General features: G+C 46.9%; 2 protein-coding genes and 1 long non-coding RNA gene across 7 annotated transcripts; 1 reads left to right on the top strand and 2 right to left on the bottom strand.

Annotated features, from left to right (window-relative positions):
• Positions 1-809: 809 nt before the first annotated feature.
• On the bottom strand, positions 810-7,024 carry LOC109690377 (patr class I histocompatibility antigen, A-126 alpha chain-like). Of its 4 annotated transcripts, none has more exons than XM_074082600.1 (8): positions 6,897-7,024; positions 6,344-6,715; positions 5,815-6,090; positions 4,986-5,249; positions 4,746-4,859; positions 4,303-4,335; positions 4,116-4,186; positions 810-3,955 (listed from the first exon to the last, which is right to left on the bottom strand). In XM_074082600.1, the coding sequence occupies exons 1-8, from the start codon at positions 6,958-6,960 to the stop codon at positions 3,923-3,925; spliced, it is 1,227 nt and encodes a 408-aa protein (XP_073938701.1). In that variant the 5' UTR covers positions 6,961-7,024; the 3' UTR covers positions 810-3,922. The 4 variants fall into 4 exon arrangements, with proteins under 4 accessions (XP_073938701.1, XP_073938702.1, XP_020025265.2 ...); XM_074082601.1 differs by having other exon boundaries at positions 5,815-6,054; XM_020169676.2 differs by having other exon boundaries at positions 811-3,955; positions 6,344-6,613.
• Positions 6,897-15,097, bottom strand: LOC109690375 (HLA class I histocompatibility antigen, alpha chain G-like). 2 transcript variants are annotated; one of them, XM_020169673.2, is made up of 7 exons: positions 14,940-15,097; positions 14,349-14,618; positions 13,821-14,096; positions 13,069-13,344; positions 12,855-12,965; positions 7,269-7,387; positions 6,897-7,025 (listed from the first exon to the last, which is right to left on the bottom strand). In XM_020169673.2, exons 1-7 carry the CDS (start codon positions 15,001-15,003, stop codon positions 6,963-6,965), a joined length of 1,179 nt encoding a protein of 392 aa, XP_020025262.2. In that variant the 5' UTR covers positions 15,004-15,097; the 3' UTR covers positions 6,897-6,962. The 2 variants fall into 2 exon arrangements, with proteins under 2 accessions (XP_020025262.2, XP_020025264.1); XM_020169675.2 differs by lacking the exons at positions 6,897-7,025; positions 7,269-7,387 and adding exons at positions 9,105-11,840; positions 12,006-12,047 and having other exon boundaries at positions 14,940-15,094.
• On the top strand, positions 12,906-14,042 carry LOC141425658 (uncharacterized). The gene is made up of 2 exons (XR_012450693.1): positions 12,906-12,983; positions 13,754-14,042. It is a non-coding gene; the product is annotated as an uncharacterized lncRNA (long non-coding RNA).
• Positions 15,098-19,606: the final 4,509 nt, after the last annotated feature.

The following is a 19,606-nucleotide window of genomic DNA, read 5'->3' as shown; positions in this document are numbered from 1 at the left end:
TTCTTTATTGTTGTCTATTTTTGTCCTGAGTTCATTTATCCATTTATTCATTGTGTTCTCTCTTTCACTTTGGTGTTTATACAGTGCTTCTATGGTTTCCTTTATTTCTTCTTTTGCTTTTTCAGATTCTCTATTTTTATTGTCTTGGAATTTCTTGAGTGTCTCCTGTACATTTTGGTTGACCCTATCCAGTATCATCTCTATAAAATTCTCATTGAGTACTTGTAGTATGTCTTCTTTTAAATTATTCTTGTAGGCTTCATTGGGTCCTTTGGCATAGTTTATCTTCATTTTGTTGGAGTCTGGCTCTGAGTTTCTGTTCTCTTCATTCCCCTCTGGTTCCTGTACTAATTTTTTGCTGTGGGGAAACTGGTTTCCTTGTTTTTTCTGTCTTCCCGTCATTGTCCTTGGTGTTGTTACTGTCCCTGTACTGTGTGTAATTAAGTATTTTCTAGCTTGTAATAATAACAATGGTAATATTGAGAATGGAAGAGTGAGCTGAGATGGAAAGCAAGAAGTTAAAGAAAAGGGGAAAACAAATATACAGACAAGAGGGAGAAAGCAGAACAAGGTATCAGACAAGAGAGTTTCAAAGGTATAAACAGGGAGTGTTAGTGTACTAATCGACAGTAAGCTGAACAGACAATAGAGAGACAGAGAGAGGATTGAAAATCAAAGATAAAAAAAATAAAAAATAAGTATATGAAAGTAATATCTATTTATAAAAATGAATTAAAATAAAATGGAAAATAGAAAATTAAAAAAAAAAACCAAAAAAACTTCCAAATTTATATGCAATGCAATTTCAGTCTTAATAATTTGGATGTCCGTCTCAATCTCCAGTCCTGGAGTTGGTGCCTCAGATGTTGTTCTGTAGTTGTCTCATCAAAGGGGATGCATAAAATAGAACAAAACTACACTCACACACACACAGAAGAAAAAAAAAAAAAAAAGCCCCACCAAGTGTCCCCAGTTCAAATGCAATACAGTTTCAGTAAGTTTTTCGGCTTGCAGGTGTAATTCGGTTGTTCTCTCATCAAAGGTAGGGAGAAAAAGAAAAAAAAGCATCTGGAGACAGTTCTGAGAGTGGTATCTGCAACTGTGGTTTGCCTGCCTGCTGCTCTCAGCCTGTAGCTGGCGGCGTTATTTATGCAGATCTCTGGGGTGAACTTAGCACTCACCTGGTCCCACAGGCTTTGTTTGCTCAGAGGTCTCCTGTGCGGCGGCCTCTGCTACAGCCTTTCCCCTTTCCAAGCACTGGGAAAGGTGACACTGCCCCGCGTTGTCAGGCCTGCGTGTTTATTTACAGTTCACGTGGGAAGTGGGTCTTCCCTCCTCTCACAAGCATCCCCGCTCCTGGTTGCTGGGCGCGCCCCGCTCCCGCCAGAGCCTCTCCGGCCCGCCCGGCTTGTTTATTTACAGTCCCGGGAAGGATTCCCTTCCCCCAGTCTTCAGCGCTCAGAGCGCCCCACCCTCTTTCCAGCGTGTCTTAACTGTTCTTATTGCTTAGTACTCAGTTTCTCTTTTTTTCCCGGGTGGAGGTCAGTCTGTCCAGGGGGCTATGCTGCTCTGGCCCAGGCTTGTCTGTGGGGCTACCGCGGTACCGCGAAGCTTACCTGGTCCGCGTCTTCCCAAGCCGTGTGGGCGCCGGCCACTGGCGGCCCCAGGGGCCTCCTCAGTTCTCCGTTTAACGTGAAGTGGAGATTCTCTGCGCCGGCTGTACACTGCAGGTAACCATGTGCACATCAGGAGGAAAACGGGCTATGAACTTATTGCTGAAGCAGACACATCCATTTGTATGGTCCACATCTCAAAATTGACAGTGCATGTCCTGCCTTTTCTTTCTAAAGAAAACCATCTTTTAAATATGGCTTTAAGGGCTGAGCTGTGTCTCAAGTAGTAGAGCACCTGCCTAGCAAGTATGAGGCCAAGTTCAAACCCCAGTACCACCAAAAATATGTAATATGTGAGGAGTAGCGGGAGGAGAGAGGGTTTAAGACACATCCCAAGTCTGGAAAGGCTCTGATTACTGACATCAGTAGTTCCCAGTCTGGCTGAACAGAGGATGGCTGGTAGGCTGCACACAATGTGAGTGTCTTTCCACAGTGTGCCCATCTCAAAGCACTGGCCCAAGATCAGGAGTCTCACTGAACAAGAGTTTAAGGTGAGGCTGACCAACATCACCTTGTCATAAATATAGATTCTCATGCTCAACTCCAGACTGTGTGTTACGGTGACATCCAGGGGGAAGTCTGGGACTCCCTGGTCTAAGCGCCATCTAACCTGCACTGGGCATGTGGTCTAATCAGATCACTCACACTGGAGCTCCTGGCTCAGTTCATGCTCAGCTGTGCTTCTGTAGTCACCACTCCCTCAGTGCCCTCAGCATTTCTCAAGGATGTAAATATTCTAATTATGTCACCTCCCAAGTCTATTTCTCCAGCCCAGTCATTCCTCCTAAATATTTCCATGCTCCTCTACTCCCACTGTCACCTGGCCACCTCACCTGCATTTCTAGTGGACAGCTCAGCTCAACATCTCCTACCCTGAGTGCTGCCATGTGCCCTCCTCACATGTGCTCCTGCCAGGGTCTCTCCCCTCCATCCTTCACTTGTGCAGTCTGCAATCCTGGCTATATTACTTGACTCCTCTTTCTCACATCCCAGATTTAGTCCATTAGAAAGTTCTGTAAAGTCATCTCCAGAGTGGATCCAGGAACTTGTCACTGTCACCATTTCCACTGCTCACAACCAGATGAGGGCACCAGCATCTCCAGCAGGAACAGAGCACTGGTTTCCTCAGTTTCCCACTGTCTGGCTCTCACCTCATCTTGAGATTCTCTTCTCAGCATAGCAGCCAGAGTTCCTTCTACAACACAGATCCTAATACCCCAATCTGTTTTACAGATCTGTTGTACCGTGGCCCTCTTCTGCTCAACTGTATTCTAAATTCCTGTCACAGTCACAGAAGAGGTCCAACCCTTGGATGCCCCAGCTCTCACCGTGTGGCTGCACTCTTGTCCTCATCTCAGTAACTACTTCCTTGGTCTTCCTGAACACAGGACCCGCTCCTATCCCAGTGCATTTGCACTGCAGTATCTTCTGCCTGGAAAGAACTAACTAGGTCCAAACATTGTCACTGTCAGAGATGATCCTTCATGTTCATCAAATCTTTCCTCAAAAGTCACCATCTCAACAAGGCCCATGCTGAGCACCATAGTAAAATAGCCATGGTCCCTGTCCCCACACAGCCACACTCTGGACCACCTTCCCTGTAACACTTGCCATCTCCTAACATGAATACTGTCCTTATTTACTCTGCTTAAAGTGTATGCCCTCTGCCATTTTCCACTGCAACACATGGCCCCAGAGGTTGGCAGTTTTTTCCTTCTTCCCCAACCACTTTCCCAGATTCTAAAATTAGTATGTCACATATCTGGCATATAACAAATGTCGGTTGAATGAGTGATCATTGCAGAGACTCCTCCTTCAGGAGACACTATCTTTATTAATGGAGCCTTGGCTCAAAGGTTGCTATGTGACAGCTGCAGCACAAGGTCCTCTCACTCTAAGGTGAGGGTCACCTGGGCTTTTCTCCCAAGTGCAGCCCCCCTCCCTCCTTCCCACAGAACATGGTCAATTTCTCTCTCCAGAGAACAACAATCCTTGACTTATGGACCCTATTTTCTGAATAAATACGAATCAAATTAGACTCTGCCTCATAAATACTTAGGTTGACACGGAACCAGCTCTAGGATTGCTAGAGCTACTGGCAGGGAGACAGGCAGGTGAGCAGAGCAGAAAAAGAATTCCCCAGCACTATCACATGCTATTAATAGCATTATTCCTGTAAGATGATCTTTGCATAAAAAGAGTCCAGGGATTCTTGAAGTTATAAAGTGGGGACATACACAAATCCTGTATCACTCAGTTCCATACAGGGCAGCTGTCTCACACTACAGAAGAAAACAACAAAGAACAAATTCACATTAGTCACTTTAAATTGTGATACTCTCAGCAACCTACCACACACTCAAAATACCCCAAATTAAAAAGTCTCCATAACCTGACTCAGTTCCCCCAACACACACACACTTCAGATGCCCCGGACTTTACCTTCTTAAGCTGGGAGAGACAACTCAGAGCTCTGGGCACCATCCCTGGCTGGAGTACAAATACACAGGAGCCTGTCAGAGATCATAGCAAATGTGGATGAAGGAAGGATTGTGGAGTGGGTGAACTCCCCCATTAGTTCTCATCTACACTACCCCAAGGGTCTCAGGGATCCGCCTCCAATACTCACTGGCAGCTGGCATGTAGCTCCGTATTTTTCTATCTGTGGGAAGAAAATGTCTTGTGAGAAGCCAGAGAGGAAGCATGACCATGAAGGTCTAGAGGAATCCCCTATTCCTGGACCCCAGGGGCGTTTCCCTGACTTCAGTCCTGGGCAAGGAACAAGAGGTATGAAGAAAGATGTGCAAGAAAATGGCCTAGTGCCTTTCTGAAGGTCTGTCCTCAGCAGGGACCTTCACCTCTGACCTGCCACTGCTGGGAATCAAGTTTGCATCAAAATTATCAAGGTAATAAACTTGTCTTTTATCTTATGAAGAGCTCAATGAAGCATAGAGTGTCAGTACACAGCCCCTGCTAGGTAAACACCTGTGTACAAATGATGTCTCAACCAAGCAGGAAATTTGCAAACTCCTATCCATTTGACAAGAAAAATCAGACTAATCCCTTCCTTACCTGAGCAATTTGTCCACATCACCACAGACACCACAGCTCCAGCAACCACAGCTCCAAGGAGAACCAAGCCAGCAATAATTCCCATGATGGGGATGGTGGACTGAGGAGATGATTCTGGGAAGGAAAGTAAAGGAAAATGAGTGACATTGGCCTATAGTTCTCAACCTGCCCCTGCTCAGGGTTCCAGACCAGCTACTATTTTCCCTGACAAGAGGCTCTGTGCCCACGTTCCCTCCTTACCCCATCTCAGGGTGAGGGGCTCACGCAGCCCCTCATGCTGCACGTGGCACGTGTATCTCTGCTCCTCCCCCGAAGGCACCACCACAGCTGCCCACTTCTGGAAGGTTCCATCCCCTGCAGGCCTGGTCTCCACAAGCTCCATGTCCTCTTCATCTCTCTGCCAAGTCAGAATGATCTCCGCAGGGTAGAAGCCCAGGGTCCAGCACCTCAGGGTGACCTTCTGGTCAGAGATGGGGTGGTGGGTGATATGTGTCTTCGGTGGGTCTGATGGGAAGATTCAGGAAATTCAGACATTTTGCATTACCTCCCATGAGCCAATGACAAGGCATTCAAGTGACGCATCCTAAGACCAGACAGAACACTGGGGTAGGAGGAAGGTGAGACAGCCCTAGGTAGAAGGCTCCAGGCTTCTGAGAGGAAACAGGACTCTGGTCCTGATCAGGGACCAGAATTTTCAGAAAAGTTAGAGTCAAACACATTAGGTGTGAGGCTGACAACAAGGCATGAGAAGCAAGGTCCCAGTTATCAAAGTTGCTGCCAAGAGTCAAAGGGAACTGCTGTGGAGGATAGTTTTCCCCTCTCTCCCCAGACAGACAGGAGCCATCTTGTCCCTGAGAGAATAGTAGCCCTCTGGACAAGTGACTCTCTTTTGGCTGAGCTCCATATCTGAAAACTCAGGTGGACTTCTCCCTCTCCTACCCTCTGGTGGGGAGTATCCTGGCACAGGTACTATTATTCACTCCTCTTTGTGGGTCACCAGCTGGGAGCACAACCCCAGCCCAGAGGAGATCCAGAGAGATCCGAGAGTCTCCACTCCTGGCCCTCGTACCTGTGCGCTGCAATGTCTCCTTCCCATTCTCCCGGTGCCTGAGGAGCCATTCCACGCACGTTCCCTCCAGATAGGCCCTCTCTTGCTGGGCTTCCCCTGCCGCTTCCCACCTGCGCTTGGTGATGTGAGCCGCGGTGTCCGCCGCGGTCCAGGAGCGCAGGTCCTCGTTCAGGGAGATGTAATCACGGCCATCGTAGGCGTGCTGCCAGTACCCACGGAGGAAGCGCCGGTCCGGCCCCACTTCGCAGCCAAACATTCTTTGCAGAGTGTGGGAACCTAGTCCCGCCCACCCGGTAAGCCCCGCCCGATAGGCTCCGCCCATCTTTGGTCCCCGCCCCTCCAAGTCGACTTATGGTGATTGGTCAGAGCCCTTTTCCCCCTAAACTGAAAATGAAACCCCAGCAAATCCGCGGGTCTTGGGGGCCAGGTTAGTGTCCTGGTAATGTTCCAACCCAGAGACTCACAGACCCAGCTATACGTGGGTTATATAAGGACTTGTAACTTGCGACTTGGATCTCGGGTCACCTACCGGTCTCACTGTGATTGTAGTAGTCACGCAGGTTGTTCAAGCCCACTCGGTAAATCTGTATGGCGTGCTTGGCTATCCGCGTCTCCCGCTCCCAGTACTCCGGCCCCACCTGCTCCATCCACGGCGCCCGCGGCTCCATCCTCGGGCTCGCGGCGTCGCTGTCGAAGCGCACGAACTGCGTGTCGTCCACGTAGCCCACGGCGATGAAGCGGGGCTCCCCGCGGCCGGGCCGGGACACCGCAGTGTGGAAATATCTCATGGAATGGGAGCCTGGGTGCGGGGATAGGCTGAGACTCCACGACCCTCCTCCTTCAGTGGCACCCCGGGTCCCAGATTGATGAGGCCACAGGGGAGGAGGGGACACGGGGGTTCCTGAGACGGAAAAGGGGCGACTAGACGCCGAAAGGCCCGACTCAGGTGAGGAGAGGGGTCAGGCAAGCGGGGCCACGGTGGGGGGGACTGCGCCAGCAGTGGCAGAGATGCTGCTTCCCTGATCTGATGGTCCCCTCGCTTCTCCCCGCTGAGGCCTTTTCGCTTCGGACCCCGCACTCACCTGCCCATGTCTTGGTCAGGGCCAAGAACCCTGAGAGCAGCAGGAGGAGGTCTCGGGGCACCATAATCAGATTTGAAGAGAAGGGGTCACTGTGGTCTGGGCTGTGACGCTAATTAGCTTCTCTAAGAACTGAAAACGCAATGGGAGTGAGAACTGGCCACGTTGTGTCCAGGAATAAAGACCTAACACAGGTTGGGAGAGGAAAAAGTGAAACTCCGGCAGGCTTCTATACACCCTAGACACTGCTCTTGAAACAGAATGAAAGCCACGCCCAGGGACCTTTGTCCCGACCCCTCTCTGGCTGCTCTAAGTGGAGCGCTTCACTCTTCGTCCTGTTTCCCACTCACAGAACTGGGCTCCCTGACCTCTTACCTCTCCAGCTGGACTCTTTAGAAGACAACTTGCCAGAGTGAAACGTGATGCCAGAGAGTGAGCATGGAATGGAGCGGGCGGGGACAGAGATTTTCTCTTTAAGCCTGGAGAGATTGTGCCTGAAAGGACCACATAGTGATTCCCATAGAAACCAGTTTCCTTTTTTGTCTATTAACTACATTAAGTAACACAATCTTGGTAACCCCTAAATAATACGGAATTTAAACTGTGCAAATGATTCTAATGCTTTCCTGCAGATGTGTTTATAAATAGCATTGCAATCAGAATCACAAGTTTTGCTGTCCCAGACAGTATATCAGTAACTCGTTTTATTGTATTTTCAAATTATCTTCACCCCATAGCCCTGGGTTTGTTTGTTGAGCTGAAGTCATATCTTCAATACATGAAGCACAATTTTACTCTATATTTCAATAAGGAGCTGCAGAAACTTAATTACTTCAAAATGGCAAGTGTTCAATGCAGCAAAATGTCCCTCACCAGTGCTCATGCATTGCATGTCTTTATGAATCATTCATATCTAAGTGGTGTGCATAGTTTATCAGGAAACTCATTATTTTCTTTAAACTTATTGATAAAGGATGCAATTCATTTTCAAACACCATCGCTTAAAGTGTCAGTGTCAGTGCCCTGGGGAAGGATATTTAATGGGGAAGATACACCTTGTCAAAGGTAAGTCAACAGCACTGAAAGAGCAGTGATCCTCCCTTGCAGCAGAGGAAAGGGTTTACACTGATATTTTAGTGAGGACAGTCCATGAAAGTAAGCCCTGGTCATGACTTCCGCAGAAGGGCTCCAATATTGTCTTCATTCATTTGTGTGGGTTTTTTTTTTTTAATTTACATGAAAGGACAATATTTATTTAAACAGATAAACTGTATACAAAAATCACTTGTGTTTATGTAGATCAGAATTAACACTTAGAAAATGCAACTAAGAAAGAGATAGTATAAGCAGTAGGGTAATAGTTCATGATTTCTGTAATGAAGCCACCACAAGATACACAAGTTTGAGTAGCAATGTTTTATTGGTAGATTTTTAGAAGGGGAATATCCTATGTCCATAAATTCTAACTCCAAACCTGTTTAATAATATAATCTCTATTAGACATAGAAATAAAATTTTTATGGAACTTGTAAAAATGTGTCTCCAAATTAAAAACTCATCAATGTCATAAAGAAACTCTTGAAATCAAAACATACGGTTTATTGGGCTTATTTACCTAATAGAGAGACATATTACAAACCTATGGGGATCAGACCAAAGTTCTCAAACTGGTGAAAAAAGGAGACCAGTACACAACATAGGGAGGCCAGAAGTAACTCCACATAGATGTGGAACTTGCTGGCTGATGCAGTTAATGCTTTAGGAAAGGTAAGAAAGGACTGTTTTCAGTAAAGAGTGAATTGGTAACAAGCTCTCCACCAAGGAAAAAAAATTATTTGGACATCTTCTATACATGGTATATGTGCAAAACAAATCTATTACAATCTATAAAACTGTAGAAAATTATGTTCATGATTATGATTTAAAGGAAGATTTCTTCAGCCAAAAAAATTACAGAAGAAATAAATTTAATACATGTATCTTCCACCAGGGAAGGGTACGGGATGAAAAGGATTCCCAACAAGAGAAGGGGATCTCCCTTAGGAGGGTGCTGGTGGCTCATGCCTGTAATCCAAACTCTTGGAAAGGCTGAGATCAGGAGGATCTCGTTTGAGAAGAAACCCCATCTCCAACAATAACAAACAAAGAAACAAAAAAAAAAAAAATGAGGGAGAGACAGAGAAGGGAATCCTTGACTCCACTCCTGTTACCTTCTTTTTTCAGTTTTTTATATATTTATTGAGGTATAACTTACAATCAACAGATAAGTATACATACCATATATGTATAGGTCATCTGAATAAAGTTTTGCATATATACTTGTATAATACCACCCATAGAACATAAAGCACATTTAAGCATCCCAGAAAGCTCTCTTCAGTCAATACTTTTCCTCAAAGCTAATATTTTTTTTCTGAAATCTATCATAAACCACTCATGCCTGTTTTGGAACCTCATTTAAATTGAGAAATGTATGCTCTTTCATGTTTATCTTATTTCAGTTGAACTTAAATCTATGAGAGTCATTCATGTTCTTGTGTATAACTCCGATTCATTCTTTTTTATTTCTGTGTGATAGTCTACTGTTTGAACATACCATAATTTATTCATATCATTGTTTTTATTTGGGTTAGTCTTGGCTTCTGGCTTTTTCTAAATGTTTTTATTAGTATATAATAGTTGTATGGGGGTTTCATTGTGACCTTTCCACATATGCATATAGTGTACTCCAGTTTAGTATGCTCCCTTCATTATTCTTCTCTTTCTCCTCCCCCTATTTTTTTTTTTTTTTTGCAGTAATGGTGTTTGAACTCAGGACTTCATGCTTGCTAGACAGGTGCTGTACCACTTGAGCCACTTCTCCAGCCTCCTGCCCCTTCTTAAAGTGACTTTGACAGGTTTCAACATATGTAGAGAATAAGTGTGTTCATACATGTTCACACATGTGTAGAAAATAAATCACCATATTCACCTTCCTTTACCCTTTTCATTTGCCCTCCCCCTCCCACTAGTACTTGCACTTGCCACTTGCTTCCTCCTAACATTAGCACTTGCTAATGTACTTAGAACATGTCCTCTGGCTCCACCCATTAGACCACAGGCTCCTCAGCTTTGTCTATTTCTATTCCACTTATGTTTCCCAGGTTCAGAAATAGTGTCACACATCTGTCACACAACAAATATCTGCAGACCCCTCCCTCTTCTACAGACACTGTCTTTATTAATGGAGCTTCAGGTCAAAGGCAGCTTTATGGCTGCTGCAGCACAAGGTCCTCCCTCTCACACTGCAGTCAGGGCCACCGGGACTTTTCTCACAATGGCTGCCCTCCCTCATCAGCCCTCTTGTACTCCACAGCATACACTTTCATTGGCCTTTTTTGGAAAAAAACATCCTAGGTAGGTGATCCTATTACCTACCAAGTGTGAATATAAATTGACTCTTCTTTACAAATTGTGAGTTTAGACAAGAACCAGCACTAGGGTTATTAGAGCTAAGAGCAGGAAAAGAAGGTAGGTGAGAAAAGAATGAAAACAGAATAGCATCAATCTAAAGAGAGAAACAACAGGACCCCTGCTCTTTGCTGATTTCAGAATCTAGTTCATTAAAAAAAGGTTGAGGGAAGCTGGGTGCCTATGGCTCATGCCTATAATCCTAACTAGTTGGGAGTCAGAGATCAGAAGGATCATAGGTCGAGGCTGGCCCAGACAAATAGTTTGTGAGACCCTAACTCAAAAATACCCAACACAAAAAAGGGCTCATGGAGTGCCTCAAGTGGTAGAGTAACTGCTTACCCAGCATGAGACAATGAGTTCAAAACACTATACTGCCCAAAAAAGTAATAAATGGTGGGGGGCAGGGAATGGAAAGAATAGGAAATAGTCCTAGAAGAGGCAAGAACTGGGCAGGTTTGAAATTTTTTTTTTTTTTTGGCAGTACTGGGGTTTGAACTCAGGGCCTGGTGCTTGTTAGGGCAAATGCCTACCATTTGAGCCATGCACTCATTCCCTTTTCCTTTAGTTATTTTTTCATATAGGGTCTCATGCTTTTTGCCATAACTTGCCTCAGACCTCAATTCTCCCGATCTCAAAATTTGTCTCTTGATAGCACAGAGTATCCAGTGTATAGGGGCCACCGAAGACAGCTGCTGCTGTCAGAGACAGGAACACTCAGAGGAAAAAAAGACCAGAACTTATTCACAAGAACAACAGGCATAATTCTCTATAGAACAAAGAAACAAAAATGAGACATACAAGATGGGAGCTGAGACCTGGTTAATCCAGCCACACATAACTAACCCATAACCCTGGAGACAGGATCAAGCCCAGGCAATGTCTGAGTTCCTGTGGTCACAGGCCCTGGTAGATAAGGCTCTACCAACAAGATCAGCAAAGATTATGCAGATAAGGAGTGACCACATCAAAGCCACACAGGACTAAGTACTGTCTGGCCACAGCCTTATCCACATCCAGCTCCTCAGCCTTCTCCTGTCCCTATCTGCAACACCCTGGGCACAACACACACATGGATTCTTGAAGGTTCTCAGTACTTGTACCTATTTTATCTCAAGTTTTGGAATCTTAAGATCCTTTAATCAACTCATCAATCTCAACACATGGCAAGAACTTGAGGAAAATAAGTTCATACCCAGATTCTTATTTCAGTAGGGAGTAAAAAGATGCAGCTCAGTGCAACACGAAGTTAGCACAGGGATGGAGACATCCCAGCTTCCTCTCTGCTGGAACAGGAAAGTCAGGCAGGGAAGGGAATACAGGTCCTGTGGGGAGGGACATGGGTCCAGGTGGGCAGCAGCGGGCTGGTCTCCCACCTCTTCACATTTTGCCAAGCAACTGGCAAACACCTTTGCAGAAAGAGAATACAGGGCTTCTGAAGTCACAAAGTTGGAGTGAGAGCTAATCTGGTGTCACTCACAAGGCAGCCACGTCACACTACAGAAGAAAACAATCAAGAACAAGTTCAAGACAGTCACTAGAAGTGGCAATATCCTGAACACCCACTGTGTGCTCCAAAGGTCCAAGACTGGGACAGTCCCGGTGACCCAGCTGTGTCCCTTCTGCCCATTCCCTCCCTCTTCAGGCCCCCCAGGGTCTCACCTCGACAAGCCATGTGATATTGGTCATATTTATTGTGCCCACCTGGACAGAACAAAAACAAACACCTAGTCAGACACCACAGAACCTGTGGCTAAAGGAGGAATATGGGGTGGGTGAGCTCTCCCCTGGGCTCCTGTCCACCTAACCCCATACTCGTTTGTAGCCTAAGTATAGCTCCTTCCTTTTCCAACAGTGAGCAGAAAGTGACCTGTGAGAAGCCAGTGAGGAAGCAGGGTCATGAGGTCTTAGAGGAACCCCCTAGTCCTGGACCCCAAGGTAGTTTCTGGAACTGACAGTAGACCCAGGAAAAAATCAAGAGGGATGAGAAGCCAGGTGCCAGTGGGTCATGCCTATAAGCCTTGCTACTTGGGAGGCAGAGATCAGGAGGATCAGGGTTCAAAGCCAGACTAGGCAAATAGTTCCTGAGACACTATACCGAAAAGACCCAACACACAAAAGGGCTGGCACAGTGGTTCAAGTGGTGGAGTACCTGCTTAGCAAGTGTGAGGCTCCAGGTTCAAAACCCAGTACCATCAAAAAATAATAATAATTTTTAAAAAGAGGGATGAGAAAAGTACAGTGCAAGGAATTGATCCTTCCTGGAGGCTGGCCTTCTACTGTTGACGTGTGTTGCTGGGAACGAGGTCAACACCACTATAATCATCAGAGTAAACACTTTCCTCTTTTTCACACATGATTTTCAAGAGTGTAGATGTTAGTGCACAAGGTCCCAGACTGGGTGAGTAGGTAACAACAGTGCTTCACAGTAACAGCTAGAATTAGGAAAACTACTTGTAACTTGAAACCCACAAGTGGGACAAGAAAACTCAGAGTCTGATTCTTCCCTACCTGTTCTCTTTTTTCTCCACTTCTGAAAAATCACGACAGTTCCAATGACCACAGCTACAAGTAGGCCAACAACAATTACCATGATGGTGCTGGAGAACTGGGAAGACCTCTCTGAGAAAGAAAGAAAAGGTAAGGGGCCCTGACCCTGCTGAGGGTTCCAGACCAGCTCCTGCTTTCCCTGACAGAGGCTCTGTGCCCAGGTCCCCCTCCTTACCCCATCTCAGGGTGAGGGGCTCAGGCAGCCCTTCATGCTGCACATGGCACGTGTATCTCTGCTCCTGCCCAGAAGACACCACCACAGCTGCCCACTTCTGGAAGGTTCCATCCCCTGCAGGCCTGGTCTCCACAAGCTCCATGTCCTGGGTCTGGTCCTCCCCATCCTGCTGCCAGGTCAGGGTGATCTCCGCAGGGTAGAAACCCAGGGCCCAGCACCTCAGGGTGACCATATAGTCAGACATAGGATGGTGGGTTATGTGCATCTTTGGAGGGTCTGAGGGAGAGAATCGGGAAGTTCAAACATTTTGCATTACCTGCCATGGGCTCCCGAAGAAACCGCCCATGTGACCAACCTGAGAATGAACAAGACAATTGAGGTGGAGGAAGGAGCACAAAACCCAGCCAACTATCTGGATTCAGGCTTCTGAGATCATCGTATTCCTTGGAAAGTTCTAGAATTAGGTCGAAACAGCCCAGGATAAAAGGTTCCAGGTCTCTGAGAGGTACTTTGGGTTCTGACCTGGGTGAAGGAGGAGTCAGACCTCCAAAGGTGCGGGGCTCAGAACAACGCCGGCTGCTGTGCAATCTGTTAAAGCGTTATTTCAGTTCTGCCTCTCCATTCCCAGAAAGGCTAGGTCCCTTAATCGTTCTGAGAGCCCTTAGCTGGTACTCTCCATCCTCAGGACCCAAAGTAAGGAAACGTGGAGCGACACGTTCCGGTGGCAATCCCATTATCTTCGTGGCTCCTACCTGTGCGCAGCAGCGCCTCCCTCCCCTTCTCCAGGTATCTGCGGAGCCACTCCAAGCACTCCTCCTCCAGGTAGGCCCTGTAGTGCTCCGCATCTCCCGACGCTTCCCACTTGCGCCTCGTCATCTGAGCGGCCGTGTTCATCGCGGTCCAGGAGCGCAGGTCCTCGTTCAGCGAGATGTGATCGTCGCCGTCGTAGGCGAACTGCTCGTACCCGCGGAGAAGGCGCCCATCAGGCCCAAGGTCACAGCCAGAGGTCCACTGTAAGGAATGGGCGTCTGGCCCCACCCCCGCGATCAGACACGCCCCTTAAGCACGCCCCGCGCCCGAATCCGCCCGCTTAGCCCCGCCCCCCCGAGATTGACGGGCGGTGGCAGCTCAGGGTTCGTTTCCGCCTAAACTGAAAACAAAACCCGCGCTAACATCCGCCGGTTCTAACAGAGTGGAGAGGTGGGGGGTGGTGGGAGCTGGGGGAGAAGCTTAGATCCGGAGACTCGGGTCACCCCGGGCTCCAGAACAGGTTCACTCACCGTCCTCACTGTGGTTGTAGTAGCTGAGGGTGGCGCGCAGGTTGGAGCGCAGTTTCTGCGCGTGGGCCTCAGCGATCCGCGTCTGCTGCTCCCAGTACTCCGGCCCCGCCTGCTCGGCCCACGGCGCCCGCGGCTCCACCCGCGGGTTCGCGGCGTCGCTGTCGAAGCGCACGAACTGCGTGTCGTCCACGTAGCCGACCGACGTGTAGAAAGCCTCCCTGCTGCCGGGCCGGGACACCGCGGTGTGGAAATACCGCAGGGAGTGGAAACCTGGGGGACGGAAGGGACTGGAGCCCGATGCGATCCCCCTCCTGGGGCAGGACCCCGGGTCTCAGGTTGATGGGACCGGGAAGGGACGAGGGGGCCGGGGTCTCGTGACACCGGAAAGGCGCGGCGGGACAGGGAGGGCCGCGGCGAGTGGAGCAGGGGAAAGGTGAGAGTTTGGTCGAGGGAAGGGGCAGAACAGGGCGAGACCGGTGAGTTTAGGTCCCAAGTTGGGGAAAAGGCTTCCCCGGGTCCTGCACCCTCCTGGGCAAAGCAGTCCCCTCTCTCCTCCTCCGCAGAGGCTTTTTCCTCCCGACCCCGCCTCACCCGCCCAGGTCTTGGTCAGAGTCAGAGCACCCGAAAGCAGCAGGAACAGGGTTCGAAGTCCCATGATCCAGACCCCGAGGGACTGGCTATAATGTGAATTCTGTGCATGCAGTGTTCATCATCACCGGAACCGCGGCGACGCTGATTGGCTTAAACCTAACACGCAATGAGAATGGGAAATAGGGTTGTGTCATGGGTGTCCAGGCGGAAGGACCTGAATCAGGTTGGTAGAAGTGAAACTGTGATATGGAGAATTCCCAAAGCTCCGTTTCCCCCACTTCTGAGAGCCACCCCAGGATGTGGGGCTTTGCCCTGACCGCACTCCTCTTGCACAGAACGTTCTTTAGTCACATAGTCTCCCAGCGTCCTGCTGTGTGAGGAAACAGCCACAGGAGAACCCCAGGCTGGCAAAGCACCTCTTTTTTCACTTCCCTTCTGGATTCCCTCTCCCAGAACTGGACTCCCCGCCTCCCACTCCTTAGAGGGAATGTGATCAGAGAGTGAGCTCAATCTGGAGTGGAGGTGAGGGGACAGGACGTTTAAACGTGGAAAAGTCCCTGAAAGCACCAGATACAGATTCCCATGGAGACCTGCTTCCTTTCTTATTTATAAATAATTATAGTGGGTAGCACAGTCTGGAGAACCCCTGTATGGGAGTCTAAGCTGCAAAAAAAAAAACTGGTTAGCCGCTTCTTTCACTGTGTCTGCACAGAGTTGCAATTGGACGGACAAAAGCTTGGTGGGGGTGGCTCACACCTATAATCCTAGCTTCTCAGGAGACAGAGATCAGGAGGATCGAGGGTTCAAAGCCAGCCCAGGCAAATAGTTCAAGAGATCCTATCTTGATCTAAAAAAAAAAAAAAAATTACAAAAAAGGGCTGGAGGAGTGTCTCAAGGAATAGGCCCCGAGTTCAAACCCCAGTACAAAAAAAAAAATTAGACCCACAAAGCCCTGAAGGTTTTACCTTCCCAGATAGTATGTCTATGACTCTAGGTGGTTGCACTTTCATTCCATAGACCTTAGTTTGTCTGTGTGAGCCCAGGAGATCGCCTCAAAACAGTAAAATGCGGTTGTTCCCCTTACTCTTTGGAAATAGGTTCCAAGACCCCCACTACTGGGTACAGCCTTTTCCTGTATTTTTACATATGTACCAATGATAATGCTCTTAACTTATAAATTAGGCCCAGTAAAAGATTAACAACAATAACAAATAATAAAAATAGAGTGATTATGACCATAGACTCTAATAAAGTTTACGTGAATATGCTCTCTCTCACTCAGTATCTTATCATGCACTCACCCATCTTGTGATAATGTTAGATGCTACCAGACCTACTGTATGAGCGAGATGAGTTGTGTAGGCATTGTGTTACAGTCCGTCTGATCCCAGAGTTAGCTGTTAAGTGATTGAGTAGTATGTGGCCTATGCAGTTTAGATACACTAAACAAAGGCATGATATACATCCCAGGTGGGACAGACAAAAGATTCATTCTACTACTCAAAAAGATGCAAAGTGTGAATTTATGGTATATTTATTTCTGGAACTTTAGACATATTTTCAGACCTTAGGAAACTGGAAAGTAAAACCACAGATAAGTGGGGACTGATGTACAGACAACCACACAAAAGCATGATTTGGTTAGTATATTTCAACCAGAAGCAAGCACAAACCTCAGTCCTCTCAGAATTGCAAGTATGTAACACAGGCCAAGTGCCCTTCACTGGAGCTAATGGATTACCTGTGTCTATGAGTTAACATCTACGGGATGTGCATGCACATTTTATTGGGACACTCAGTATTGTTTTTTTTTAACCTGATTAACATAAATAAGGAAGCAATTGGTTTTTAGGCAGCCCCATAGAATGTGATAAATGCCACATGCAAAGAATATCCTATTGAGCCCTGTAGATACATCTATTCAAAATCTATAAAACAAATATGTTAAATTTGAAAATTCCACTACTTTAAGATTCTTTACCTCTGCCTCTTTTCCTCACCTCCTGCATCTCCACCCTTTCTGTCTGTCTTTCCTCTCTCAGCTATCATCTCACTTTTGTCCCTACCATTCCCACTCCTGAACTGTGGCACTAGCACAGTCCACCTGCCACCCATGATTAATTAACCTCACTATGGTCAGCCATCCTGCTAAAGTGAGTCAGGTTGTATCATTTCTATCTAAAATGTGCCAACAGCTCCATCTCACTCTCAGAAGACCTCTAGAACATAAGGCCCATGAGTACAGGGTCTCAGGGCTGTTGATCAATGTTGTGTCACCAGCTAATAAAGTCACACCTGTTAATACATTAATTTTTGTTGGATGAATGAATGAAATATGACTATTAAAATCACACCAAAATCATAAATGAAAAGCATAAAAAAGTTAGGAAAATCCAGGTGGCAGTGGCTTATCCTAGCTACTTGGGAGGCTGACATCAGAAGGATTATGGTTCAAGGCCAGCCCAGGCAAATGGTTCAAGAGACCCCATCTCCAAAATATCCAGAACTCAAATAGACTGGAGGTGTGCAAGCACAAAGTCCTGAGTTCAAACCCCAGTACCACCAAAAAAAGAAAAACAAAATAAATGAAATCCAGACATAGTGTGGACAGGTTCTCCATTTGGGATTTCAAGAAGCTATGTTCTCACCACAGCTTGGTATCCTCCAAACTCACACAAAGCTTACAAGCAGAATTCCATTTCCTGCAGGTTTAGAGCTGAGGTCTCCTGTCCTTGCTGGCTGTCAGGGTAAATAGGGAGGATTACTGCCATCTCAAAGCAGCCTCAGCATTCTTTGCACATGGCACCTCCATTTTGAAAGCCCACAGTGGAGTAAATCTCCCACACTGTATCCCTCTCACACCTGGGTTTCTTTACTCAGGAAGAACCTGGTCCTTTTAAGGACCCCCTTGATTAGGACAGCTCAACACAGGATAATCTCCTCTGTTAAGGTCAACTGATTTGGGTCCTTTAATTACATCTGCCAAAATTCTTCCCAGTAACATTTACCTTAGCATTTGTGATTGACTAGGGTAGTGGGATAAACAGGGGACAGTTAATGGGGAGGACTGCCCAGAGTCAGCCCAGCACAGCAGGGTTCTTCCTTTTGTGTGTACCTAGGTCACTATTGGAAATTGAAGCTCAAATGAATAGATTGTTGAGGATAGTAATAAAATACATCCTATTCAGTCATGAAAACTTTTTAAATCTTAAAACCAAATAGTTATTAATTTAGAGCAAATTTAAAAAGGAAGCTGTATTAGTTATCTACTGCTAGGGCTGCATCCTCTAACTGGCACTGGGGGAGGGGGAGTCTCATGAAACTTGGCTCCCTCATATGGTGGTTTGAAGAGGCCTCAGGACCTTTCTGGCTCAGGACCATGAGGCCTCCATTCCTAGCTATGTGGACTTATCCCCAGGTTGACACAGCAGTTGGATTCCTAAGAGTCAGTGATGAGAAAGAGGCAAGAAGGAAGCTACAGCTTGCTTATGTCCAACACCCAGATCACACTGAATCAGCCTCGCAGCATCAGGGAGAAAAAAGTGAGTCAGCAGGTCCAGGCCACTCTGCACAGGAAGAAATTAAACTGCACCTCAGCAAGGGAGGAGCAGCAAAGAGTTTGCATACACATTACAACCAAATCAAAGCTGGGCGCTGGTGGCTCAGGCCTGTAATCCTAGCTACTCAGGAGGCAGAGATCAGGAGGATCTCTGTTTGAAGCCAGCCTGGGCAAATAGTTCATGAGATCCTATCTCAGCAGCACCCATCACAAAAAAAAAGCGGGGGAGAGGGGCTGGTAGACTAGCTCAAGGTGTAGGTCCTGAATCAAACCCCAGTACCACCAAAAAAAAAAAAAAACATGAAAATCAAATATCGTTTCAGGATCCTGTAAATCATATCGGCCAGTACAGATCTGTGAACTCTGTGAGGCAGTCTGTGGTATAATAAAGGTGTCTGGTCATAGCCTTGCTGCCTGACGGAGAGCTCTTAAATCCCTTGGAATGTCCTGGTAATGAGACTGTTCTTAGAATGACTATGAGCGGAATTCATGCTTCAGGGCTCCTCCATAGCTTCAATGTGTCTGGTTGCCAGAAAGACCAAGCTGTGATTGAGGACATCTTTAACCTTCAGGGAAATGCAAATCAAAACTACATTGAGATTCCATCCTACACTAGTCAGAATGGCTATCATCAAAAAACAACAAATGTTGGTGAGGATGGGGGGCGGGGACTTTTGTACACTGTTGATGGGAATATAATTTAGTGCAGCTCTGGTGAAAGTCAGTATGGAGGGTCATCAAAAACTTTAAAATAGAACTATCAAATGATCCAGCTATACCACCCTTGTATACCTCTTACTGTAGAGGTTCCTGCAAAAGCATATTTATTGCAGCATTACTCACAAGACAGACCATTTGCCAAGCAGCAATGACTCTTATAACAAGGCCCTACCTGACCAATCCTGAAACAATGAACTACCAGACTGCCTGCAACTACCTCTGACCTCTGGAACACACCTGTGACTTCTTCCTCTATACTAAATTCTTCCTTCTATTTAAACCTAAAGCAAATGTCTGTTTTAGGAAGATGGGTTGAAATGCTTCCTTTCTTCTTCCCATGGCTATGCATGCTGTGTAATAAGCTTTCTTCACCACCCTTTGCCATTAC

Source organism: Castor canadensis, chromosome 8 (genome assembly GCF_047511655.1).
Source record: "Castor canadensis chromosome 8, mCasCan1.hap1v2, whole genome shotgun sequence".
NCBI lineage: Eukaryota > Metazoa > Chordata > Mammalia > Rodentia > Castoridae > Castor > Castor canadensis.
Note: the sequence above shows the minus strand (reverse complement) of the source record. Positions and strands in the feature narration are given on the sequence as shown.